The 27,792-nt window shown below is 39.6% G+C and overlaps 2 protein-coding genes across 3 annotated transcripts in view; both read right to left on the reverse strand.

Moving 5' to 3' along the window:
* Positions 1-19: 19 nt before the first annotated feature.
* Positions 20-13,981, reverse strand: fam98b (family with sequence similarity 98 member B). Of its 2 annotated transcripts, none has more exons than XM_061896039.1 (8): positions 13,629-13,981; positions 8,199-8,347; positions 8,023-8,115; positions 5,983-6,158; positions 5,830-5,910; positions 4,891-5,007; positions 4,652-4,819; positions 20-1,454 (listed from the first exon to the last, which is right to left on the reverse strand). In XM_061896039.1, exons 1-8 carry the CDS (start codon positions 13,664-13,666, stop codon positions 1,239-1,241), a joined length of 1,038 nt encoding a protein of 345 aa, XP_061752023.1. In that variant the 5' UTR covers positions 13,667-13,981; the 3' UTR covers positions 20-1,238. The 2 variants fall into 2 exon arrangements, with proteins under 2 accessions (XP_061752023.1, XP_061752024.1); XM_061896040.1 differs by having other exon boundaries at positions 8,205-8,347; positions 13,629-13,978.
* Positions 13,982-20,714: 6,733 nt separating this feature from the next.
* The window catches only part of spred1 (sprouty related EVH1 domain containing 1), a 99,647-nt gene continuing 92,569 nt past the window's right edge, over positions 20,715-27,792 (reverse strand). Inside the window, exon 6 of the mRNA XM_061896041.1 lies at positions 20,715-26,310. Coding sequence (XP_061752025.1) covers positions 25,642-26,310 — 669 coding nt within the window. The 3' untranslated portion in view covers positions 20,715-25,641. The remainder of the gene's footprint in view (positions 26,311-27,792) is intronic.

Here is a 27,792-nt window from a genome sequence, read left to right on the forward strand (position 1 = left end):
AGACTATCAGCACATGAGGGATTGTGGGAACTCATCAGTATTTATTCACTAAAATCAGAGGTTTTTAAACTGTGGAATATGAGGTGATGTGATCCTACTACAGAGACCGGTGAGGTAAGGGCAGGGTTAAAGGCCTACTGAAACCCACTACTACCGACCACGCAGTCTGATAGTTTATATATCAATGATGAAATATTAACATTGCGACACATGCCAATACGGCCTTTTTAGTTTACTAAATTACAATTTTAAATTTTCTGCGGAGTTTCTTGTTGAAAACGTCTCGGACAATTAAACAGTATTCTGGACATCTGTGTTGCTGAATATTTTGCAATTTGTTCATTTAATAATGGAGGACTCAAAGTAGAAAGATGGAGTTGGGAAGCTTTAGCCTTTAGCCACACAAACACACGGTGATTCCTTGTTTAAACTTCTCGGAGGTAAAGCTTTACTATGGATCAGAGTGGTCAAGCGAACATGGATCCTGATCGCTTGTCAACCGGCAGGTTTCGGTGAGAAAATTGTGTTAAAAAGTCGCCTCTTACCGGAGATCAGCTGACCTTGCGCCGTCCACTTCCCTCAGAGACTGGCGTCAAGACACCCGTGGACACACCCCTCCGACTATCAGGTACTATTTAATCTCACTAAAACACTAGCAACACAATAGAAAGATAAGGGATTTCCCAGATTTATCCTAGTAAATGTGTCAAAAAACATCTGAATCCGTCCCAATGCAATCGCTTTTTTAATTTTTTTATTGTTATTTTTTTTCTAGTCTTTCACTATCAATATCATCATCCACGAATCTTTCATCCCTGCTCAAATTAATGGGAAAATTGGCGTTTTCTTGGTCCGAATAGCTCTTTTTGTTGGAGGCTCCCATTATAAACAATGTGAGGACGTGAGGAGCCATCACTCTTGTGACGTCATCGTCTGCTACTTCGGATAAAGGCAAGGCTTTTTTATTCGCAACCAAAAGTTGCGAACTTTATCGTCAATGTTCTCTACTAAATAATTTCAGCAAAAATATGGCAATATCGCAAAACGATCAAGTATGACACATAGAATGGACCTGCTATCCCCGTTTAAATAAGAAAATCTCATTTCAGTAGGCCTTTAAAACTGTGGAGGTAAAATTCTAATCAACAGATCTGGTTTGTGGGATCTGTAGACTCACTTGAATGTTTTTTTCAGTCCATTTAAAAAAAAAAAAACTGGAAAAAAAAGCTGCAAAACAATCAATACTGGTACCGTCTTCTCTTTCCGCCGTGTCCCTCCTGGTTTTGTCTGCCTCCTTGCCATTTTCCTCCTCCTCCTCTTCCTCCTCCCCAGCCACCCCTTCTTCCCCAATCACCCCCTCCATCTTGCCTTGCCTTCCAAAGGGGCATCTCTGGAGCCGGGGCTTGTATCTCTGAAGGACGTCCTCCTCGGTCTGGAACTCTTCCCATTTGAATCTATGCACAATTGATGTGAAAGAGGACCAGGTTGAATTATTTTAAAAAACATCTTAAAACAAAGTATGCATTAAAAAGCATTAAAAAAACATTAAAATCAAATGTACAGAAATACCATAAATTTTGCACGATAAGCTGCTACTTTTCCTACGTTTTGGACCCTACTTATTAAATAATGCGGCTATTCAATTAATTTTTCTTAACTAACATTCATAGGTTGATTGGCAACACTACATTGGCCCCAGTGTGTGAATGTTGTCTGTCTATCTGTGTTGGCCCTGTGATGAGGTAGCGACTTGTCCAGGGTGTACCCCGCCTTCCGCCCGATTGTAGCTGAGATAGGCACCAGCGCCCCCCGCAATCCCAAAGGGAATAAGCGGTAGAAAATGGATGGATGGAACAGTCATAATACAAATAGTTTTTTATAAAACACAGGTGGAGACATTAAAAAGGTGTGGTATTGCTTTGCTATTGCGCCATCTTTTGGAAGAAATCACTCACTGCATGTGCTGCAGGGTTAACATCTACACTACAGTATTTCTTTAAATTTAGCACTTTCGACCGGAAGTACAAGTGCTGTTCAGTGTACTGGTCATCCACAGTGTATTTACTCGTGTAGAGTCTTCATCACTCCATGCAACATATGTAAGATTAAAAATATAGCAAACCATTCATACTTACTAAACCGTCTCATAAGTGATGTCTGTAGGAGTATTTGTACGTGCTATCGTAATGTAATCAAGCTAGCGTTGTTAGCATTAACTGATATGGTAACACGTTTAAGAGTATCTGTGTTAATATTATTAACTTATAATGGCATTATTTTTGTATTGTTTCAGTTTCCCAAATTTCTCCGTAAATTCACCAAAACGTCACCGTGGAATTAAGTTTAATGGTAAATGGTTATACTTGTATAGCGCTTTTCTACCTTTTGTAAGGAACTCAACGCGCTTTGACACTATTTACACATTCACCCATTCACACACTGATGGCGGGAGCTGCCATGCAAGGTGCTAACCACGAGCCATCAGGAGCAAGGGTGAAGTGTCTTGCTCAGGGACACAACGGACGTGACTAGGATGGTAGAAGGTGGGGATTGAACCAGTAACCCTCAGACTGCTGGCACGGCCACTTTCCCAACTTCGCTACGCCAGTTCTTCCGTTCAGCTGATTGGAGAGCAAACTTCCGCAGCAACAATGCTACGATGACTTCTGTTGTGTTTGATCAGCCGTTTTATAGACACAGTTTGGAAACTATTAATGTATGTAATAGAGATGCGTGGATAGGCAATTATATCATCCGCAACCACATCACTTAAGTCGTTATCCACCCGCCATCCACCCGGACCAACATTTTATCAACACCGCAACCGCCCGCCATCCGCCTGTTGTTATATATCAGGGGTCGGCAGCTTTTACCATTCATAGATCTATATTGACCCGTTTCAAAGAGGATAGAAGATAATGAGAGCCGCAAACATTTTCGCGACTGTTTGCTGTTGCTTATTCAGATAGCGAGATTAAAGGCGTGCTATGAAGCCATTGACTTTGGACACTTTCAACAACATGTACAAACTGTTTGCCAGTCCAGTAAAATGTTGTGTGCAGCTTCCGCAGACACACGTACAAGATTGAAAGGCAACACTGGGTGATACAGAGTACACTGATGGTTGTGATATAATCAATTTTAACACTCTTACTAATATGTGCCACGCTGTGAAGCCACACAAAACAAGAATGCCAAACACATTTCGGGAAAACATCCTCACAGTAACACAACATAAACGCAACACAACAAATACCCAGGATTATTTGCATCCATGAGTCTTCCTGACTATATTGTACACCCCGCTAGCACCAAACCCCGCCCACCTTACCAACGCACGGGGTATATAAACAATTTTTAACACTCTTACTAATATGCGCCACGCTGTGAAGCCACACCAAACAAGAATGACAAACACATTTTGGGAGAACATCCTCACAGTAACACAACATAAACGCAACACAACAAATACCCAGGATTCTTTGCATCCATGAGTCTTCCTGACTATATTGTACACCCCGCTAGCACCAAACCCCGCCCACCTTACCAACGCACGGGGTATATAAACAATTTTTAACACTCTTACTAATATGCGCCACGCTGTGAAGCCACACCAAACAAGAATGACAAACACATTTTGGGAGAACATCCTCACAGTAACACAACATAAACGCAACACAACAAATACCCAGGATTCTTTGCATCCATGAGTCTTCCTGACTATATTGTACACCCCTCTAGCACCAAACCCCGCCCACCTTACCAACGCACAGGGGAGTGGGGGGGTTTGGTGCTAGCGGGGTGTACAATATAGTCATGGATGCAAAGGATTCTGGGTATTTGTTGTGTTGCGTTTATGTTGTGTTACTGTGAGGATGTTCTCCCGAAATGTGTTTGTCATTCTTGTTTGGTGTGGCTTCACAGCGTGGCGCATATTGGTAAGAATGTTAAAATTGTTCATATCACAACCATCAGTGTACTCTGTGTCACCCAGTGTGCCTTTCAATCTTGTACGTGTGTCTGCGGAAGCCACATATAAAATGTTGCTGGACTGGCATGCAGTTTATACATGTTGTAGAAGGCGTCAAAGGCAATGGCTTTATAGCACGCCCTAATTCTTGTTAACTGGGTGACCGCCAACAGATATTCGCGAGAATGTTTGCGGCTCCTGTTGTTTCTTTTGTGATACGGGTCAAAATGGCCCTTTGAGTGTTAAAGGTTGCCGATCCCTGAGCCTTGTATATAAAATAATTCCGAATGGTTCAACCGCCACCCGCCCGAATCTAATTAAAATCAAATTTTTTGTCATGTCACCCGCCCGACCCGCGGTTTATCCGCGGATGAGACGGCAAACTGCGCATCTCTAGTATGTAAATAAACATTTACAAAATACAAAATGTAAATAACTAATTTCACAACCTAAATATCTGCGGCTAATAGTCTGGTGCAGTTAATATATGGAAAAATATGTTTCTCTTCTAAAATGTAGTAGGCTTATATACGGGTACAAAAATTACTTTTACTTTAATAAGTAAAATGCAAGGTTGAAGTATTTTTCAATGTATGAATAAAAAATAAAAAATAAAAATCACATTTTTTTTTTTTTGCTAATAAACATAATGAAAGAAGAGGAGAGGAAAGATGAGTGCACCTTATTGACCGCGCACGCCGTCTTCTCTCGGTTAACGCCGCTGCTGGTCTTGACAATGTTGCAGACGTCCTCTCTGGCTGCCAGCAGCGTGGTGGCGTCCACCGTTGACTCCGCCCGCAGATTGTGCCTCTTAGGCTGGTAGGCCCTCGCCATGCTGTCCACCTTGACCTGGACACAATCGGGTGTAGGTGCCATCAAAAGGCCGTCAACAATACTCCAACCTGACGACATAAAAGTACCTTGGCTCTGTCGGACCACCCGAAAGACTGAATGGTGACGTCCAGACGTTTGATCAACATCCTGCGTCGGCACTCGTACTCCGACGACAGCACTGTGTTCATGTGGTGCAGCTTCTCCTACGCAAAACACAGAAAATCAGTCCAAATCAGCCGTTATGTTAATAAATGGGAATAATCATCAACACTAGGGCTGCGAATCTTTGGGTGTCCCACGATTCGATTCAATATCGATTCTTGGTGTCGCGATTCGATTATATATCGATTGTTTTCGATTCAACAATATTTTTCCGATTCAAAACGATTCTGTATTCATTCAATACATAGGATTTCAGCAGGATCTACCCCAGTCTGCTGACATGCTAGCAAAGTAGTAGATTTAAAAAAAAAAAAGATTTTCTAATTGTAAAGGAGAATGTTTTATCAACTGATTGCAATAATGTAAATTTGTTTTAACTATTAAACGAACCAAAAATACGACTTATTTTATCTTTGTGAAAACATTGGACACAGTGTGTTGTCAAGCTTATGAGATGCGATGCAAGTGTAAGCCACTGTGACACTATTGTTCTTTTTTTTATTATTTTTGTAAATGTCTAATGATAATGTCAATGAGGGATTTTTAAACACTGCTATGCTGAAATCGTAACTAATATTGATACTGTTGTTGATAATATTCATTTTTGTTTCAGTACTTTTGGTTTGTTCTGTGTCGTGTTTGTGTCTCCACTCAGTTGCTCTGTTTATTGCAGTTCTGAGTGTTGCTGGGTCAAGTTTGGTTTTGGAAATGGATTGCATTGTTATGGTATTGCTGTGTATTGGTTTGTTTGATTGATTAAAAAAAAAAAAAAAAAAATGAGAATCGATTCTGAATCACATAACGTGAGAATCACGATTCGTATTCGAATCGATTTTTTCCCCACACCCCTGATCAGCACATACCCACTGTTCACTGCTGAGGGATTGTTTTAACGCAGGTTTTCCCACTGCGCCATTAGGGCACTTTTTAAGAAGTGTATCCACCTGTAAAGACACACAACCTCAGTTTAAAGTTCCTATTAGACTGTTGAATGCAGCAAATAGGATGTGTTTCACCTTGTCTTGGATTAAAGACAGGACCTCTGCAACATTATTTCCCTCCAACGGTGACACAGTTAAAGTCTCGCAGATTTTTCTCAGCTCCCGAGACGCCAAACTCTCGTTTTGACCTTGAAGGCAATTTCCTCTGCTGCTGGCGATCTGCGCTGCCTGAAGCTCAGAGCTTAAAAACACTGCACAGGAAAGAACATAGATTGGAACATTTACAATAGAAAATAGAGCTACACAATTTTTTAAAAACACTGAACAATTGCGATTTTTTTGCTCCAAAATTGCCAGTGGATTAGCAACTTACACACATAAATGCATAAAACTGGGAAGATGACGAATGAAGGAAGACATGTTACTTTTAAACTGTCAATCAAAATATTCTTGTCTCAGGGTGCCACACATTATACCAACATGCAAAAATTTACTCAGTTTTTGTATACATCATAGTCTTAAACTGAAGAAATAACTGATAAAACCATACAGTGTTAATAATATAATGCAGTGGCCTAGTAGTTAGAGTGGCCGCCCTGAGATCGGTAGGTCGTGAGTTCAAATCCCGGCCTAGTCATGCCAAAGAATGTAAAAATGGGACCCGTTACCTCCCTGCTTGGCACTCAGCATCAAGGGTTGGATTTGGGGGTTAAATCACAAAAAAATGATTCCCGGGCGTGTCCACCGCTGTTGCTCACTGCTCCCCTCACCTCCCATTGGGTGATCAAGGGTGATGGGTCAAATGCAGAGAATAATTTCGCCACACCTAGTTTGTGCGTGTGTTTGTGTGTGTGAGACTATCATGGATACTTTAATTTTTTTTTAATATATAATAATAATAATAATGCAAGTAACCATTTAAAAGGATATAAACTTTAGTTCTCCTTACAGTAAAAGTGTTTAACATTGTACTGTAATTGGAAATTAAATAACTTTTAGTTATCCTACAGGGCTGGACAATTGATCAAAATTGGATTTCGATAATGGCTTCTCACAATTATGAAAATATAATACTTTGAAAAAACGAGCATGCAAATTCCAGAACTTTTGACACTGAAACACATGAGTGAATTAATAAAAAAAGAGCATGTCTACTAGAAGTTTAGGATGTCACCATGGTTGCTACTTTTTATTTGAGTATTTCTAATAAATAATGACTAAACTAAAAAAAATAATTACAGTCGACAGAGGCAAATAATTGCTCAATAAAACGGAATCCGCTGGTAAACAAAGAATATCAGGGATAATGACATAAACCTGAGTGAAATGTTACTCCAAGCACTTGGACATGTACACACGTATTATGCTTTGACCTGAAATAGTGATTAAAATTGACCAAAGATGTATTACTCAGATCATACCAAAAATATGCGGTCAAATGGTGGTCATGCTCATCGAGAGAATGCCAAGAGTGTGCAAAGCAGTAATCAGAGCAAAGGGTGGCTATTTTGAAGAAACTACAATACAAAACATGTTTTTAGTTAGTTCACCTTTTTGTCTTCAGTACATAAATCCACGTGTTCATTCATGGTTTTGATGCCTTCAGTGACAATCTACAAAGTAAATAGTCATGAAAATAAAGAAAACGCATTGAACGAGGAGGTGTGTCCAAACTTTTGGCCTGTACTGTATATATGTATGTACACATACACACACACTATATATACATTCACATTCAGACATACACACACATTATAGTGTCTTCAAAGTGTGCAGTTGTTTTTACTAAAATAGTGACTTTTGTTGAGACTACAACCAATTATTCATGTATACACTGATTCTTATGGAGAACTCTGCTTCACTATACAAACTTTTAGGTTAACGAACTATATTCAAGAAACAATTAGGTCTGTACATCGAGGTGTTCCACTGTAATGTGGTTTTTTAAATGTGCTGTGGGCCATCAAATAATCTCTGGGTTGCATTTTGGAGACACATATAGATATGGTCTTTCCTCTTGGTCGTCCTTGCTTCAAGTAAGAAAAAAGCCCAAGAAAAGTACACTCATGGAGTCTTTCTCTTAGGACAATTGACATTTTACCAGTAATAACTTACACAGAATTTTAAGATGATCTTCAGTGTTCTCCTTGACTATGTCATAAGGACAGCAAAGCTCCTTCAGCAAGCCCCTCATGCTCGTCACGTCATCTGAAAGGACACCCAGCTTTTAATAAGACATTAACAAAAAAAAACTACTTTTCATAAGAAGTTTGGCTGTCATTCTGTCGCACCCGAACCTGAAGTGATGCTTCCCTCCAGGTCACACAGCGACTTTAAGCGGGACACCAACCACCGGCACAAGTCCACATACTCAGCCGAGGTCAGGCCACCTTTTGCTGCTTGGAGTAGATCCGCTTCCCCCTTTACCGGACCCTCATAGCTGTGAAAAACAGAACTAATATCAGGTCGCCTCCAGCACGCCGACACGTTACATTGTTGAATTTATTTGGAACATGCATGCATACAACATGATACATCACAATTTCCAGTTTCTCTATTCTCTACTGAAATGAGACGTTCTTATTTAAACGGGGATAGCAGGTCCATTCTATGTGTCAAACCTGATCATTTTGCGATATTGCCATATTTTTGCTGAAAGGATTTAGTAGAGAACATCGACGATAAAGTTCGCAACTTTTGGTCGCTAATAAAAAAGCCTTGCCTGTACCGGAAGTATCAGACGATGTGCGCGTGACGTCACCATTGTGAGGGCCCCTCAAATCCTCACATTGTTTACAATCATGGCCACCAGCAGCGAGAGCGATTCGGACCAGGAAAGCGACAATTTCCCCAATAATCTGAGCGAGGATGAACGATTCATGGATGAGGAAAGTAAGAGTGAAGGACTAAAAAAAAAAAAAAAAGACGAGGGCAGTGGGAGCGATTCAGATGTTACTAGACACATTTACTAGGATGATTCTCGAAAATCCCTTATCTGCTTATTGTGTTACTAGCGTTTTAGTGAGATTATATGGTCGTACCTGAAAGTCGGAGGGGTGTGGCCACGGGTGTGGTGACCGCCAGTGTCTCCGTGGGAAGCCACGTTTCTCGACGAAGCAAGGCAACCGGCCTGAGATATTTTTTCCCCCCCCTCCTCCACAGTGTAAGCATCCGACGGTCGGGGGCGGCCGGTGGGAGGAGGCAAGAGAGTCCGCAGCTGCAGGAAGAACGACGCAAACTCTCCGCTCATGTCTACGGTAAGAGCCAACTTATTGCCACCATTTTCTCACCGAAACCTGCCGGTTGATGTGGTAGGGAACAATGTTCGCTTGACCGCTCTGTTCCATAGTAAAGCTTCACCGTCAGCTTTCGGGAATGTAAACACGGAAACACCGGCTGTGTTTATGTTGCTAAAGGTGGCCGCAATACACCGCTTCCCACCTACATCTTTCTTCTTTGACGTCTCCTATATTAATTGAACAAATTGCAAAAGATTCAGCAACACGGATGTCCAGAATACTGTGTAATTATGCAATTAAAGCAGACGACTTATAGCTGGGATCTGTACTGGATTAAAATGTCCGCTAAAATCTGTGACGTCACGCGCACGCGTCATCATACCGCAACGTTTTCAACAGGATACTTCGCGCAAAATTTAAAATTGCAATTTAGTAAACTAACCCGGCCGTATTGGCATGTGTTGCAATGTTAATATTTCATCATTGATATATAAACTATCAGACTGCGTGGTCGGTAGTAGTGGGTTTCTGTAGGCATTTACTCCTACCCCTTTTTCTTTCTTACATACTGTAGTAGTTGCTAAAACTTTTTATAACTCAATTTATTCACAATATACTCCATAAGTAAAAACTATTAAAATAAATAAATAATAATCGGTGAAGTAAGGTATATTTCATATTGTGAGATGAGTAAGATTATCTAGAAAATGAATGGATGGATGAGATAATTTCAGAATGTTTATCATAATTTTTCTTTGTACTTTGTAAACACTTTTCGTTTGAAAAGTTTCTTTAAGTGGATTATACTAGAACATTGTTTGATTTATTTAGTTAATCCGTTCCATAATTTAATTCCACATACAGATATACTAAAGGTCTTAAGTGTTGTACATGCGTACAAATGTTTTAAATTACATTTTTCTCCAAGATTATATTTTTCCTCTTTTGTTGAGAACAATTGTACATTCTTGGGTAGCAGATTGTAGTTTGCTTTGTGTATAATTTTAACTGTTTGCAAATTCACTATATCGTGTAATTTCAGTATCTTTGATTCAATAAATAAAGGGTTTTAATGTTCTCTATATCCAACATTATATATTATTCTAACTGATCTTTTTTGAAACACCGTTACTGAATAAAGTGTACTTTTGTAGTTGTTTCTCCATATTTCTGCACAATAACTCAGCTATGGTAACACTAGTGAGCAGTAGAGATTATGAAGTGATTTTTGGTCTAGAACAGGGGTGTCCAAACTTTTTCTACAGAGAACCGAACACGTAAAAATTTAAACATGCGGCCATTATGATATTTTTCATTTTCCAACCATAACAAAATATATGGCTTTTTTTGTTTTTAATCCTTAGGGTTCCTGGGGAGCACAGAGGGTCTTAGTCACTAAAATGTTGAAAATAAGTCAAATTATAATTTTTTTATTGTATTTAATGCTTACAGGAAATCTCTATTCAACTTGAGGTTGATATAAAGTAAAACAAATAAGGTTTTATGCCTTTTCTGTCAAAGACAACTTGGTTTTTTTATAGTAAAACTGAAATATGCAGTATTTAGATAGATAGTACTTTATTGATTCCTTCAGGAGAGTTCCTTTATTTAGCAATTAAAGCCCTCAAAGATGAATAATGCAGGACACCATTGATTTTAATTATTTAATATTTTTGAGTAATCACAGTGAAAAGTTAAATAAAATCCTACTAAATATATTTGAGATCCGAAAGGTTCCCCAGTGATAAAGTGATACATTTTTCTTAGTTTTTTTTTTTTACTTTTAACACTTAAGTTTCAAGATCAACTTCCGATACATCTGGCGATTTTAAGTTTGAACTATTATTTTGTTTGTTTTATGCTCTATTGTCAAAACTTTGATGTTTTTATATGGCAACCACACAACATATGCAATATTTTTTCCACTTAAAACATTTTAAAGTGATATTTTTTAAGTAATAATTCATTATAACATTGATTTTTTTTGTCCTTTTTTTTTTTTTGAGCTATGGAAAAAAAAAAGAAAATAAAGACAAAAGGAACAAAAAACCGCCTGCATGGCAGCTTTGAGTCAACATTGCCACTTTTTCTCATTAGAATTCATATCATTCCACTTTTTTTAAATAAATCTTTTAATTTTTGCAATACTATCAATTTTGCAAATTTTGCAGAATGTGTGGCGGGCCGATAAACGATTAGCTGCGGGCCGCACTTTGGACACCCTGGTCTAGAACATGTTTTGCTTCATTCATTATTGACGTGTTTCTTGCTACTTTATGTTGTATATTATTTTATTTTATGAGATTTCCAGTTTAATTTATCATCAATCGTTATATCAATCATATTAATTTGGTTTCATTTACTCTTTCAATTTCTATTCCGGCGTCTATTTGTATTTGTGTTTGACTTTATCTTCTAGTGTTACTAAATAGCATTATTTTAGTTTTACTGAAATTCAGAGAAAGTCTATTTTTGTCAAACCATCTTTTTTTGGGGCGGTATAGCTCGGTTGGTAGAGCGGCCGTGCCAGCAACTTGAGGGTTGCAGGTTTGAACCCCGCTTCTGCCATCCTAGTCACTGCCGTTGTGTCCTTGGGCAAGGCACTTTGCCCACCTGCTCCCAGTGCCACCCACACTGGTTTAAATGTAACTTAGATATTGGGTTTCACTATGTAAAAGCACTTTGAGTCACTAGAGAAAAGCGCTATATAAATATAATTCACTTCACTTTTAATTTGTTAATTTCTTCTGTTATTATTTGTATTAGCTTCTGTGTGATCTCTCCTGAACAAAACGCTGTTGTATCATCCGCAAATAATACCAACTGTATATATTTTGTAATTTTACAAATGTCATTTATATAGAGGTTGAACCATTTTGGTCCTAGTATTGATCCATCCATCCATCCTTTTTCTACCGCTTATTCCCTTTGGGGTCGCTGGTGCCTATCTCAGCTATAATTGGCCCTAGTGTATGAATGTGAGTTTGAATGTTGTCTGTCTATCTGTGTTGGCCCTGCGATGAGATGGCGACTTGTCCAGGGTGTACACCGCCTTCCGCCCGATTGTAGCCGAGTTCGGCACCAGCGCCCCCCTCGTCCCCAAAGGGAATAAGCGGTAGAAAAAAGGATGGATGGATGGATTTATATAGAGGTTGAACCATTTTGGTCCTAGTATTGATCCATCCATCCATTTCTCTACCGCTTATTCCCTTTGGGGTCGCTGGTGCCTATCTCAGCTACAATTGGCCCTAGTGTGTGAATGTGAGTTTGAATGTTGTCTGTCTATCTGTGTTGGCCCTGCGAAGAGGTGGCAACTTGTCCAGGGTGTACAGCGCCTTCCGCCCGATTGTAGCTGAGATAGGCACCAGCGCACCCCGCGAACCCAAAGGGAATAAGCGGTAGAAAAAGGATGGATGGATTTATATAGAGGTTGAACCATTTTGGTCCTAGTATTGAGCCATCCATCCATTTTCTACCGCTTATTCCCTTTAGGGTCGCTGGTGCCTGTATCAGCTACAATTGGCCCTAGTGTGTGAATGTTGTCTGTCTATCTGTGTTGGCCCTGCTATGAGGTTGCGACTTTTCCAGGGTGTACGAAGCCTTCCGCCCGATTGTAGCTGAAATAGGCACCAGCGCCCCCCGCGACCCCAAAGGGAACAAGCGGTAGAAATTGGATGGAAGGATTTATATAGAAGTTGAACCGTTTTGGTCCTAGTCCTGATCCATCCATCCATCCATTTTCTACCGCTTATTCCCTTTGGGGTCGCTGGTGCTTATCTCAGCTACAATTGGCCCTAGTGTGTGAATGTGAGTGTGAATATTGTCTGGCGACTTGTCCAGGGTGTACACCGCCTTCCGCCCGATTGTAGCTGAGATAGGCACCAGCGCCCCCCCGCGACCCCAAAGGGAATAAGCGGTAGAAAAAAGATGGATGGATGGATTTATATAGAGGTTGAACCATTTTGGTCCTAGTATTGATCCATCCATCCATTTCTCTACCGCTTATTCCCTTTGGGGTCGCTGGTGCCTAGCTCAGCTTCAATTGGCCCTAGTGTGTGAATGTTGTCTGTCTATCTGTGTTGGCCTGTGATGAGGTCGCGACTTGTCCAGGGTGTACGACGCCTTCCGCCCGATTGTAGCTGAAATAGGCACCAGCACCCCCAAAGGGAATAAGCAGTAGAAAATGGATGGATGGATGGATTTATATAGAGGTTGAACCATTTTGGTCCTAGTATTGATCAATCCATCCATCCATTTTCTACCGCTTATTCCCTTTGGGGTCGCTGGTGCCTATCTCAGCTACAATTGGCCCTAGTGTGTGAATGTGAGTGTGAATGCTGTCTTTCTATCTGTGTTGGCCCTGCTATTAGGTGGCGACTTGTCCAGGGTGTACACCGTCTTCCGCCCGATTGCAGTATTGATCCAATCGAAGCAAATCAACACGAAGCTACATGTTAGCATGCTAGCAGTGGTCAAACTCACCCGAGCTGCTCCAACGAGTCCAAAATATCACACTCCATCGCTTAATAGAAGTGTTACTCCACCATTATGAGAACTTGACACTTAAATCAGGGATATTTAACAAGTAAACGGGCCTAAGCAACGCATGTCCATTTTGAATCCTCTTGTTTCTGCCTCTGCCGTTAAGAAAAGTCACGTGACCGACACATGCCAAAAAGAGCTTTTAAAGCACAATTTTTCATAATATTTATTGGCTGTGACTATTGACTAAGTATGACACTAAATTTAGGGATACGAGTGATTTTAACGAATAATAAAAATAAAATATTTTACATCCATTCATTGTCAAATGGACGTCGTGTACGAAGGTTGTTCCGGTTGAGTTCATGGACGGACCGGAAACAAGCACTTGGAGAGCTTTCTTTCCGCTTATAGAAAGTAATATATTATGGAAAAAAATAAAAATGATCACATCATTTATTGTGATGTAAATCATTTTATAATTCTTATTCGATTGGTTTAATTTTACTGCCTTTATTTTTTGATTGATTGATTGAAACTTTTATTAGTAGATTGCACAGTACAGTACATATTCCGTACAATTGACCACTAAATGGTAACAACCGATTAAAGGCCTACTGAAACCCACTACTACCGACCACGCAGTTTGATAGTTTATATATCAATGATGAAATATTAACATTGCAACAAATGCCAATACGGCCGGTTTAGTTTACTAAATTACAATTTTAAATTTCCCGCGAAGTATCCTGTTGAAAACGTCATGGAATGATGACGCGAATGATGACGTCACCTGTGGCAGCGGACATGTTCTATGAGCGCCGATCTCGGCTAAAAGTCGTCTGCTTTAATCGCATAATTACACAGTATTCTGGACTTCTGTGTTGCTGAATCTTTTGCAATTTGTTCAATTAATAATGGAGACTACAAAGAAGAAAGATGTTGGCGAAAAGCGGCGTATTGCGGCCAGCTGTAGCAAAACAAACACAGCCGGTGTTTCTTTGTTTACATTCCCTAAAGATGATGGTTCTCTACCACATGTCAACCGGCAGGTTTCGGTGAGAAAATTGAGGTAATAAGTCGGCTCTTACCGTAGAAATTAGCGGAGCTTGTGTCGTTCCTCCTGAAGCTGTCAAAGAGGCAGCTGCGACTCTCTTGGCTCCTCCGTGGCTTCCCTCAGAGACACTGGCGGTCACCACACCCCTCCGACTTTCAGGTATGACTATATAATCTCACTAAAACACTAGTAACACAAGAAGCGTTTAAGGGATTTTCCAGAATTATCCTAGTAAATGTGTCTAATAACATCTAAATCGCTCCCACTGCCCTCGTCTTTTTGTTTTTTCTTCAAGTCCTTCACACATGTAAGAGGGATGTGTACTATGGCTATGAGTTGTTTTTTTCCCTTGGCATCAGTCTGCACCCCCTCTCCAGGGCCCAGACTAAGACCGATTTTTAAATTTTATTTTAATCTTCTATTTTTTCCCCCCCACATTCCCCCTGTTTACCTGTATCTCATTTTTTTGTAAGGGGCGCTGGAAGCCGGCAGACCCGTCAGCGATCCTGTTCTGTCTCCCTGTAATGTTTGTCTGATCTTGAATGGGATTGTGCTGAAAATTGTATTTTTCCTGAAGGAACTCTCCTGACGGAATAAATAAAGTACTATCTATCTATCTATCTATCTATCTATCTATCTATCTATCTATCTATCTATCTATCTATCTATCTATCTATCTATCTATCTATCTATCTATCTATCTATCTATCTATCTATCCATCTATCTATCCATCCATCCATCCATCCATCCATCCATCCATCCATCTATCTACTCTCACTATCCTCATTCACAATTCTTTCATCCTCGCTCAAATTAATAGGGAAATTGTTGCTTTCTCGGTCCGAATCGCTCTAGCTGCTGGTGGCCATGATTGTAAACAATGTGCGGATGTGAGGAGCTCTAAAACCAGTGACGTCCCGCGCACATCGTCTGCTACTTCCGGTACAGGCAAGGCTTTTTTATTAGCGACCAAAAGTTGAGAACTTTATCGTCGATGTTCTCTACTAAATCCTTTCAGCAAATATATGGCAATATCGCGAAATGATCAAGTATGACACATAGAATAGACCTGCTATCCCCGTTTAAATAAGAAAATCTCATTTCAGTAGGCCTTTAAGTTTTTCAGCTTGTTTAAGTCAGGGACCACGTTAATCAATTCATGGTACAATTCATGGTACCTACTCAGTCCTTAAAACAGCCATCCATTAAATTTTCTCTACCGCTTGTCTCTCTCGGGGTCACAGTCTATAAAAACGCCAATATTGCTTGGATTTTACTGACGTCACATCCGGCTCACGTCCCGCCCATTTAAAAATGCGTGGTGGTCAAGCTGGCTCTGTTTCCAATGAGTACGAGGCGCCATTTAACCTTTCTCGAATATAAAAAAAAAAAAAAGCCATATGCTTGTGTTGTTTTCGACTGTACGAATCGTCCAAATCGCGAAAAGGATGAAGTGAAGTGAAGGGAATTATATTTATACAGCGCTTTTCTCAAGGTGACTCAAAGCGCTTTACATAGTGAAACCCAATATCTATTTTTTTTTACATTTAAACCAGTGGATAAAGGATAAACGTTTCTTCAGAGTTCCTCGCATACTTGCCAACCCTTCCCGGATTTTCCGGGAGACTCACAAAATTCAGCGCCTCTCCCGAAAACCTCCCGGGACCAATTTTCTCCCGAAAATCTCCCGAAATTCAGGCGGACCTGGAGGCCACGCTCCCTCCAGCTCCATGCGGACCTGAGTGACTTGTCGACAGCCTGTTTTCACGTCCGCTTTCTCACAATATAAACAGCGAGCCTGCCCAATGACGTTATTACTGTAGAATGATCGAGGGCGAGTTCTTGGTTTCTTATGTGGGTTTATTGTTAGGCAGTTTCATTAACGTCCTCCCAGCCCAGTAACAACACACAACAACAGCAGTCACGTTTTCGTCTACCGTAAAGCAGTTTGTCTGCCGTAAACAGCAATGTGGTGACACTCTTAAACAAGATGTACATGCATATGTGACAGTAACATCTACGGCAGAGGTCACCAACCTTTTTGGAACCAAGAGCTAATTCTTGGGTACTGATTAATGCGAAGGGCTACCAGTTTGATACACTCTTAAATAAATTACCAGAAATAGCCAATTTGCTCAATTTACCTTTAACTCTGTTATTATTAATAATTAGTGATATTTATCTTTGTGGAAACACTGATCATCCTAATGATTTCTCACAATAAATATATATTTTTGATGTCATGTTTTAAATAGGTTAAATTCCAATCTGCACTTTTCTAGCTGTAAATATACCCCTCCCCTCTTAACCACGCCCCGCCCCAAACCACGCCCCCTGCCCCACCCCCGACCACACCCTCACCTCTCGAAATTTGCAGTGATCACTTTAAGTATTGTCTTAATATTATTTGTATTTCTTAAACACATATTTGTTACGACTATTTCGAAAAGCACCAACATAAACGAACGCAAATGTTAGCAGCCATCTTAGAATGGTTGACTACCACTAACTTTTACTTCCGTGAAGAAGTCACGTGACAAAATACGAGCAATAAGAAGCGCCTTAATCAATTATTTTAAGTATGTTTAATATTTAGGTTATCTTTAAGTGTTCACATACACCTGCTTTTATTGTGAAAACTGTAAATACATCTGTATATATCATTGTATGACATTTGCAATGCTAAAAAAAACAAAATGTGTCACATCAATCAGCCTTTAGCTACCTCGCCTTAACTCTACACTGACATCCCACAAAGTTAAGGGCAGAGTTTATTTTACTAAAAGTAAATTTGTTTCTTCATTAGGAACACCATCAGCCTTAGCCTTAGCTATTCTTCCTCTTAGAATAAAAAATGTGACACAAATATAACTTCCATCCATCCATTTTCTACCGCTTATTCCCTTTTGAATTCGCGTGGGGCGCTGGTGCCTATCTCAGCTACAATCGGGCGGAAGGCGTCGTACACCCTGGACAAGTCGCCCCCTCACCGCAGACAAATATAACTTCTAATTTAAATTGAAGCAAAAACAGGATATACAAGTCTAGATATATTTACAAAACCAGGGAAGGTGGCACGTTGTGTAACTCCTAAATAATGATTTCGAAAAATCTTTTCAACTTATATTCTATTGAAAAGACTATAAAGACAAGATATTTAATCTTCGAACCCAGAAACTAAATATTTTTTTTTTCTTTCAATGCAAATAATTATTAACTTAGAATTTAATGGCAGCAACACATTGCAAAAAAGTTGGCACAGGGGCATTTTTACCACTGTGTTACATAGCCTTTCCTTTTAACAACACTGTTAAAAGGAATTATTTTAACAATAATTTGCGACCATGAACGGACAAGCGGTATAAAAATGGATGGATGATAAGGCGCCACATATTTTCGATGGGAGACAGGTCTGGACTACAGGCAGGCCAGTCTAGTATCCACACACTTTTACTATGAAGCCACACTGTTGTAACACGTGGCTTGAGATTGTCTTGCTGAAATAAGTAGGGGCGTCCATGATAACGTTGCTTGAATGGCAACATATGTTGCTCCAAACCCTGTATGTACCTTTCAGTATTAATGGTGCCTTCACAGATGTGTAAGTTACCCATGCCTTGGGCACTAATACATCCCCATACCATCACAGATGCTGGCTTTTGAACTTTGCGCCTAGAACAGTCTGGATGGTTCTCTTCCTCTTTGCTCGGGAGGACACGATGTCCACAGTTTCCAAAAACAATTTAAAATGTGGACTTGACAGACCACAGAAAACTTTTCCACTTTGCATCAGTCCATCTTAAATGAGCTCCGGCCCAGCGAAGACGGCGGCGTTTCTGGATGTTGTTGATAAATGGCTTTGCATAGTAGAGTTTTAACTTAACACTTACAGATGTAGCGAGGAACTGTAGTAACTGAGAATGGTTTTCTGAAGTGTTCCTGAGCCCATGTGGTGATATCCTTTACACACCGATGTCACTTTTTGATGCAGTACTGCCTGAGGGATCCAAGGTCCCAGGCATTCAATGTTATGTGCAGTGATTTCTCCAGATTCTCTGAACCTTTTGATATTACAGACCTTAGATGGTGAAATCCCTAAATTCCTTGCAATAGCTCGTTGAGAAATGTTGTTCTTAAACTGTTCGACAATGTGCTCACGCATTTGTTCACAAAATGGTGACACTCGCCCCATCCTTGTTTGTGAAAGACTGAGCATTTCATGGAAGCTGCTTTTATACCCAATCATGGCACCCACCTGTTCCCAATCAGCCTGTTTACCTTGTGGGATGTTCCAAATAAGTGTTGGATGAGCATGCCTGAACTTTCTGTCTTTTTTGCCACTTATGCCAGCTTTTTTGAAACATGTTGCAGGCATTAAATTCCGAATGAGCAAACATTTGCAAAAAAACAACAAAGTTTTTCAGTTCAAATATTAAGTATCTTGTCTTTGCAGTCTATTGAATTGAATATAGGTTGAAAAGGATTTGCAAATCATTGTGTTCTTGTTTTTATTTACGATTTACACACGTTCATTGATTTTGAGGTTTGTATATTATACATGGAAACATGCTATTATTACATTGGAGACACGATAAAACACTTTTGTGACTTAATTGCATGATTTTGTTGGAGGTTTATTGTCATTTTTTAGGCTTTATTTTTGGTGCATTTTGTTAGCTTTAAATTGAACAGTAATACAAAAAAATTATGCACACTCAAGTAATAAAACTCACAATTTTATTATGATAATGTTATTTGATATGTCAAATTACAAGTGTATGATGTAACATAAAACAGTTACAAACATATGTATGCATATTTACATTATAATATTTTATGAAAAGTAACAAGCTACATCTGCATAAAGAAAATACAACTATGCCATGAGTTATTTATTGGGACTATCCAATTTTACACCATACATTCGGTATTGTCCACAAAAAATACCTAACAAGTTGTGTGGTAAGGAGGGAAAATAACAAAAGGACAGAAGAACTAGAAGGAGAGCGATAGCGAGGAGTGAGATGTTAAAAAGTGTAAAATGGAAACGAGGAGGGACGTGAGGCACTTTTTGTTGTTGTTGTTGTTGTTGAGGTTGTCAGGATGGGAGAGCTGATGGCACTAGAAGGAACTTAAATTAAAAAAATATATACACAAGAAGGAAACAAAAAAATAACCAGGCAGTGTTTACAGAATAGTTAATAGTACCATTTATACTGCAAGTTTTCAAAAAACACAAAAATGTCTTCAACTATTTTAAGAACTAATCACATAAATGTTACATCAAGCGCTGTAAGATGTCCAAAGCATACACAGAGTAGTATCAGTGCACCAAAAGCATCAGGAGAATCCAAACGAAAACACTCAAAACTGCTGTGAAAAAGTAAACTTTTTTTCTTTTTTTAGAAAAACCAAAAACTTTACACCGAAAGGAAAAACAAAACAGGGGTCTATATAGTTTTTTTTCTCTCTCTCTAAACAACAATGTACATTTATTTTGTATGCATTCCCAAACTTTTTCCAAGATTGAAAGGAGGATACAAGACCAGCAGCATAAGTGGTTATAACTGAAGTCTATAGTATATATATATATATATATATATATATATATATATATATATATATATATATATATATATATATATATATATGTATACATACATGTATGAATATATATGTGTATACAGCATATATATATACACATATATATACATATGTATGTACATATATACAGATATACATATATATATATATATATATAGATGTATGTCCATAAAATGCAGGTCAAAAAAAATATATATATATATTAAAGCGGACAGACATATGTTGCATATATAATACAGTACATGACAAGAAGTTGCACTGTGCTGGTTAATGCAGAATGAAGTGTTATATTTTTGTCGTCGTTGTATATATTTAAAAACAAACAAACAAACGAAAAAAACCCTACATTTTGCTCGTGAGCCAGCAAGTTTTAATTAGGTTCATTCAGCTTGGGAGCCATCCAAAAAAATGGGAATCTCACAGACACACACACACACACACACACACACACCACAAGTTTTAATTAGGGTATAACAGTCGTTCATAGCTAATGTACTTTTTTTTTTTAAATTAGTGATTGTATCTAGCAGCCTGTGTGTATATACGTATAAATATATATACACATTTATATTTGTTTATTAATATATGTAATATTTATAAAATATATATATATATATATATATATATAAATATATATATATATATATTCTTATATAACATTTTCTAAAGCGAGTGGACTGCCACTACTGTACCGTGTTAGCGGTAGCCTTCCTTCCTTCCTTCTGTACAAAACTAGTGAGGAACTTTTATTAGAAGCTCAATAGTCACGAATGCCCGCTACTTTTCAATGTGAAACAATACGAAATCAAAAAGTGGAATTATTTACACAACAATGCTGTCAATAGAAGCTACCGTATAGAACGTCGACAGTCACGATATATACAGCTCTATCTTTAAAACAAAAACAGGCTGGGATTATTATCATTATCAGTACTTAAATACAGTGTTGAGTATTTACAGGTGTTTGGTACTGAGGGGCGAGAGGGGAGGGGGCTTATCTACCTGGCAAGCTAACTAAGGGGGTCTTTCAGAAAGTCGCGTCATAGAGAGGTCTGTCCCGTGTCGGTAAGTTTGCATAGAAATGTAAAAAGAAAAAAAAGGTAACTAACATTTGGATTTACACACGTTATTGCAGTGTAACCTGTTAGAGTTGTTAAACTTGGTGGAAAAAAACTGGCTTCTTTTTTTGAGTGGGTTTTCAACAAGAGATGACATAATCATTACAAATACCGCAGGATTTATTGTTAAATTGGATCGCACTACTTTGTTTCAACCAGCAGAGTCAACTACCTTCTACCCAGTGGTAAAATGTAGCTTTTTTTTCCTCTTTTTTGGACATCCTTTTTACCGGTTGCCCTATTCGGGGTTGCTGGAGCCTATCAAAATTTGTATTTAAAAAAGTTTGTAATATAAATATTTAGTTAAGTTATTGAACTAAATGCTGACATTTGTTCACTTTTTCTCCACAATTTTAGGTATAAGTATAATAAGTAAGAATTTTGTCCATTGTGCGGAATTGGTGAGGTAGTACTTGGTCGTACTGTTGCTATATAGAATATACAGTGGGGCAAAAAAGTATTTAGTCAGCCACCGATTGTGCAAGTTCTCCCGCTTAAAATGATGACGGAGGTCTGTAATTTTCATCATAGGTACACTTCAATTGTGAGAGACAGAATGTGAAAAAAAAAATCCAGGAATTCACATTGTAGGAATTTTAAAGAATTTATTTGTAAATTATGGTGGAAAATAAGTATTTGGTCAACCATTCAAAGCTCTCACTGATGGAAGGAGGTTTTAGCTCAAAATCTCACGATACATGGCCCCATTCATTCTTTCCTTAACACGGATCAATCGTCCTGTCCCCTTAGCAGAAAAACAGCCCCAAAGCATGATGTACTTCAGAGTAGGTGCGGTGTTCTTGGGATGCAACTCAGTATTCTTCTTCCTCCAAACACGACGAGTTGAGTTTATACCAAAAAGTTCTATTTAGGTTTCATCTGACCACATGACATTCTCCCAATCCTCTGCTGTATCATCCATGTATCCATTTTGGTATAAACTCAACTCGTCGTGTTTGGAGGAAGAAGAATACTGAGTTGCATCCCAAGAACACCATACCTACTGTGAAGCATGGGGGTGGAAACATCATGCTTTGGGGCTGTTTTTCTGCTAAGGGGACAGGACGATTGATCCGTGTTAAGGAAAGAATGAATGTATCGTGAGATTTTGAGCCAAAACCTCCTTCCATCAGTGAGAGCTTTGAATGGTTGACCAAATACTTATTTTCCACCATAATTTACAAATAAATTCTTTAAAATTCCTACAATGTGAATTCCTGGATTTTTTTTCACATTCTGTCTCTCACAGTTGAAGTGTACCTATGATGAAAATTACAGACCTCTGTCATCATTTTAAGTGGGAGAACTTGCACAATCGGTGGCTGACTAAATACTTTTTTGCCCCACTGTACATGCTCAAATTAACTGCCAATTGGTAAAACTAAGCGGTTAATCACGTACGGTTGGTGATGTTTTTGTGTACATTTGGTTCGTTTAATTTCACGCTACGGGGGAATCAGTGAATTTATACTGCGTTTGATAAAATCGGGAAGCTTAAAACTTTGATCTTTAATTCCACTGGCTGAGTGGATGTTTGTAGTAGGGGATAACCTCATTTCACATCTGTTTTGCATGGAAACAACAGTGCTGATAGGTGGTTATGTCGTCTCTGTAAGATGTTGTTTCACAAAATTTCTTAAAAAAACAATTTGGCCGCCAGAAGACGACATCATTTCGCAAACAGCAGCAATTATAAGCTTATCGTGGGATGAAAATGCTTAATGTTGGCCTGTAGTCTCAGAAACCAGCATAATTACAATGATGCGGTACGAAAAACGCAGAAATTTGAAAATGACAATCTCGTCCTTTCGCAACTTTGGAGCCCAATTATGCAGTGATAATACATATTCAAAAATCTATCTATTTTAACTATAATGTACCGTATTTTTCGGACTATAAGTCACAGCTTTTTTCATAGTTTGCGGCTTATGTGTGAAATTATTACCACATTACTGTAAAATATCAAATAATATTATATAGCTCATTCACGTAAGAAACTAGACGTATAAGATTTCATGGGATTTAGCGATTAGGAGTGACAGATTGTTTGGTAAACGTATAACATGTTCTATATATTACAGTTATTTGAATGACCATTACCGTAATGTTACGTTAACATACCAGACACCTCAGTTGGTTATTTATGCGTCATATAACGTACACTTATTCAGCCTGTTGTTCACTATTCTTTATATATTTTATATTGCCTTTCAAATGTCTATTCTTGGTGTTGGGTTTTATCAAATAAATTTCCCCCCAAAAATGCGGCTTATACTCCAGTGTGACTTAAATGTTTTTTTCCTTCTTTATCATGCATTTTCGGCAGGTGCGACTTATACTTCGGAGCGACTTATACTCTGAAAAATACGGAAGTAATCTCCTACTTCACAAATCTGGAATGACACTGCCCGATCTGTCAGCCACATTTTTCCATTAACTGGTTTGCAAAACTACTAATAATCTGATATAGTTGACAAATCCGCTTTCAAAATGTCAACAACTTCCATTAATTACATTTGAAAGGGCTTTTTTTTTTTTTTTTAAATCTCAGCTTTGACCCCGGTGACATTAGTGGTCACATATCTCGAAATAAAAAGCTTGTTTTTCATGCCCATTATTTAACAGCAGTACTACAATTTTCACGATCCAAACACTGCGAACGCACATCCGTTATTTTTGTACAATTTTTTTTTACGACTCAAAGTCATAAAACTGCAGTAGCACGGCAGGATGTTGCTTTGTGTGTGCGTGCGTGTACTTGTATTGTAAATAGTAATGCCATATTTAATGTTAATTCAAACGCCAACAAAACAGTGCTGTGCCCTAAGAGGGTGTTGTTGTTTTTTCACAATCTCACACACCTTTAGGACTACTCTGAAGTGCTAATTAATAGCTTGCTAGCTTATCTTACAAATGTTTTCTTAGTGAATATACTCATCGCCTCCCAAAGGAAATAAGACAATTCCTTTTAAGGGAAAAGGACGCCGGTCAGTCAAAGTCAAAAAAAAGTTGTCAACGTTTGGACGTTACCAGTGCATGTGAAGACCTACACACGCACCATTTGTGTGTATTAAATAGCTGACATACTCAACGTTCCTGAAACAATGCAGTCATTCATCCAGGGCTTATTAAACAAAGACACATGAAGGAGTGAACACGGGACATGACGAGGGAGGAGCACAAAAAAGTATCAAAATAAAAAGAAGTGATTGTGACACAAACAGTTGTTTTTTTTTTTTTGGAGAGGGTGCTGCAACCAAAGCGTTGAAGATTAGTGCTTTTTATCTACAGACTAATTCAAGAATCAATGAAAGACTAGCCTGGTTTTTAAGTGCCTGGTCGTTTTTTTTTTTCCAATAGAAGCACTGACACCAAAACAAAAACTTGCTGGTTGAGCAAAACTTTGAATCTTAACAGGAGGATGAAACTACAGCAGATATAATAAGTGAGCTAAAAACAAACCCATTAAGATGCCATCTTTGAAAAACTGTTTTTTTGTACTTAAGAGGGAAAGTCAGCATGGTGACCATTTTTCCCTTCCCACAATGGAATGAGTCCCTTTGTTTGGTTTTGGAATGCAATCAAATGTTCTACGTGAGATTTTGTTGGAAAGAAGGGATCAAGTAACACAGAATGACACTAATGTGAGAGATGAACGCCGTGTCGAGTGCATGTTTTTTTTTTCTGTCTACTAATTACACTGTCATGAAGGAGAAAGGCCACTGTTACCCGACTGCAACTTCACACGAAAAAGAAAGCAAGAAGGTATCCCTTTTAGCATACTTAAACAGCAAGTTAATTTTCTGGATAGTTTTCTTGTAGTTTTTGTTTGTACAAAAGACACGTTCCTTCATAAAGTTACACATTTCTTGTAGTAGAGTTCTTTAAACCTGTGGTTTGTCAATGAGCGTGTGTGTGTGTGTGTGTATGTGTCTGTGTGTGTGTGTGCACAGGTGCGTTTAGTAACATCTCCAAGTCTGTTAATCTTCGTCTCCTCACGTCCTCAGAAGAAGCTCCCGGACTTATCTCGACGCCCCTTCCACCCCGCAAAAGCTTAAGTTAGTCCTCTACCGCAGCTTGTCGCGCCAAACGCCAACTGAAATCACCAAACGCCCTCAGAGCTGGCGATCAAGAACATCGCCCCGTCTGAGAGGGGAAGGAAAAAAGGATGCCGGCTTGGAATTGATCCGCTTCCTGTGTTAGCTAGCTTTGAGGGTGTCCGGGGGGGCAGCGTCACCCGGCCGCCTTGTGCTTACCCCCGCAGCAGCGGCATGCCTCGCCGCAGTGGTGGCAGGCGCGCAGGGGCAGGTAGCAGCACATGCAGGGCGCGATGAAGGAGAGCGCCACCAGGGCGAGCCAGCGCAGGCAGAACTGCTCGTCGGAGGTGTCGCACGAGCACGGGTCCGAGAAGTCGCCCTCCGAGTCGGACATGCAGTGGTAGAGCATGCTCTCGGCGCACAGCATGCAGCTGACTTTGTAGATGCACTGCTTGATGGGGTCGGGGGCGTCCTGGCACTGCCCCCGCCAGTTGTCCTCATGGTTGAACATCTCCCGGCAGTAGATGCAGCGCGAGCGCTCGCCGTCCTCCCGCCGCCGCCGCCCCTTTGTGGATTTCAGCAGCGGTGAGGGCTGAGTCTTGATGGCAGTGTCCATGCCCAGACCGGGCCCCGAGTGGGAGTCCCCGCCGGGGCCGTCGGGGAAGAGGTACTCGCACTTCTTAGTGTCCAGTTTGTGGAAGGTGGCAGGGAAGTCCAGGTCCTCGCGGTCCGAATCCTGCTTCCACATGACCGGGTGGCGGTAGTCCTCGTAGCCCCGGATGAGCACGTCCTTGCGCGGGTTAATGCGGACGATCTCTTCTTCGTCCATGTGAAAGCTGACGTGGCGCGTCGGCTTGAATGACACCTTGAGGACGGAGAACATGTTAGTAATAACCAAATTCATCATTGCAATATGTTAGGAATGGTGAAAGACAACATGTTGCTATCAGAGAAGTCTCTAACTTGTTGGGATCTTCAAAGGCTATGTTTAAACTGCACACCAAACCTGACTTTTTCCCCCTCAAGTGAGACAGCTTGGATTTTTTTTTTTTGCCAGTCCAAACGCTCCAAAGTGCTTCATATCTGCTCTTTTGGAATCAGATTCAGGCCACATCAGGAGGTAGTCCAAATCCTGTTGAAATCTTATGTTTTCAAATGTGACTTTAGTCTAAACGCAATGCGATCTGAATGTGACTTTTCCATCAGCTTTGGGCGAGCAAAGTCACTCGCCAGCGCCAGAACATCACAGTCGCCAGCAAAGGTGGATATTTCGTCACAACCTCCGGTTTCGGTTTCTATTTAAGGGGACAGAATTTCCGGTGCATCGCTTGACAATAGTGTGGAAATAACAAGCTATATGTAATATCCATCCATCCATTTTCTACCGCTTGTCCCATTTGGGATCGCGGGGGGTGCTGGAGCCTATCTCAGCTGCATTCAGGTGGAAGGCAGGGTACACACTGGACAAGTCACCACCTCCCCGCAGGGCCAACATAGACAGACAACATTCACACTCACATTCACACACTAGGAGCAATTTAGTGTTGCCAATCAACCTATCCCCAGGTGCATGTTTTTAGAAGTGGGAGGAAGCCGGAGTACCCGGAGGGAACTCACGCAGTCACGGGGAGAAAATGCAAACTCCACACAGAAAAATCCCGAGCTCGGGATTGAACCCACACTGAAAAAAATAACCCATAAGATTTACTTGAAAAAATTATTGTAAGTATTTGCACGCAAATGATTTAAGTAAAATTTAATGCTGCAATATCAAGTAACACTCACTTGCCAGTATGAAGTAAATTCTACTTACCATATAACATAACAGTTGTGAAGATATTGAGTAACAGTTACTTAATTACATCCAAGTTTTAAGTTATATTTATTTAAACAAATTAGGTAAAGTCTACATTTTTTTCATCAGCAGGAACATCATTTTACTCAAAACTTTAAGTACATTTTATATGCCGTATTTCCTTGAAAAGCCGCCGGGGCCCTAATCATTTTAAAACTTCTTCTCACCCATGCACTTATTAATGACATGTAGTATAAAACTGAGTGTGATGAGAAAAAATTTAATAGAAAATTACTCAGCGGCCGAAGCCAGGTGGTTGGGGACCACTGCTCTACAGCAAGACACCGCACCCGCTGTTATACCATGTTGTGTGCGTGCGTTTCGCTCCTTATCACACGAGATTGCACTGCATACTTAGTCAACAGCCATACCTTTTACACTGACGGTTGTGATATAAACAACTTTAACATTCTTACTAATATGCGCCACACTCTGTAAACCCACACCAAACCCATTTCTGGAGAACATCGACTCTGTAACACATTATAAACG

The sequence above is a fragment of the Nerophis ophidion genome, linkage group LG03 (genome assembly GCF_033978795.1).
Source record: "Nerophis ophidion isolate RoL-2023_Sa linkage group LG03, RoL_Noph_v1.0, whole genome shotgun sequence".
NCBI lineage: Eukaryota > Metazoa > Chordata > Actinopteri > Syngnathiformes > Syngnathidae > Nerophis > Nerophis ophidion.